This window comes from Nanorana parkeri, unplaced genomic scaffold (genome assembly GCF_000935625.1).
Source record: "Nanorana parkeri isolate BGI_ZX_2015 unplaced genomic scaffold, ASM93562v1 scaffold3085, whole genome shotgun sequence".
NCBI classification, from domain to species: Eukaryota; Metazoa; Chordata; class Amphibia; order Anura; family Dicroglossidae; genus Nanorana; species Nanorana parkeri.
In genome coordinates this window covers 58258-58823 of record NW_017309353.1, presented here as the reverse complement: position 1 = coordinate 58823, position 566 = coordinate 58258, and the positions used below count along the sequence as shown (strand labels likewise).

The following is a 566-nucleotide window of genomic DNA, read 5'->3' as shown; positions in this document are numbered from 1 at the left end:
GTGGGGGGGACGCTCTGCTAAGTAACAAGCAGAGAGTTGAGACTTATGGGGGGGACAAGCATAGAAAGGTCAGGACTCATAAGGGGGGCCCTTACCTCCATGGGTGAGCTTGTATTTGATCATGTCTCGGAGGGAAGCCGCGTTCTTGTACATACTGTTCAGCAGCTTCTCATCAAAGTCAATCTTCGGCTTGTAGGGATCTTTGGAAGTCGCGTCCTTCAATTTGGTGGCTCGCTGAAAAAACAGATTTGGGATTACCGATTGCTTAAAGGGCCAGTCCACCCACGAAGGTCATAGAGAAATGGCGGGCGGATTGCAGAAGGTAAAAATAATACATGAACACACATGACAAAGAAACGTTCATATATTGATTTCTGTCATTGTGTGATCAGTGGATGGCGGGTGCAATGCTCTGGCTCCTGCAGACTCTTCCACCCATCCTCTGTCTGTACTAAGGTATGGACGGGAGGAAGTATGATTGGACTACACTGAGCACTACAGGTTCCCGAGCCACGCACAAAAATACAGAGAACTGGATTCATGGGGGGACAGATGTATTGATAGCG

General features: G+C 48.4%; 1 protein-coding gene across 1 annotated transcript in view; it reads right to left on the bottom strand.

Moving 5' to 3' along the window:
• Positions 1-566, bottom strand: part of LOC108802753 (E3 ubiquitin/ISG15 ligase TRIM25-like) — a 9942-nt gene that overhangs the window by 3534 nt on the left and 5842 nt on the right. Inside the window, exon 4 of the mRNA XM_018574607.1 lies at positions 96-234. Within this exon, the coding sequence (XP_018430109.1) occupies positions 96-234 (139 nt within the window). The remainder of the gene's footprint in view (positions 1-95; positions 235-566) is intronic.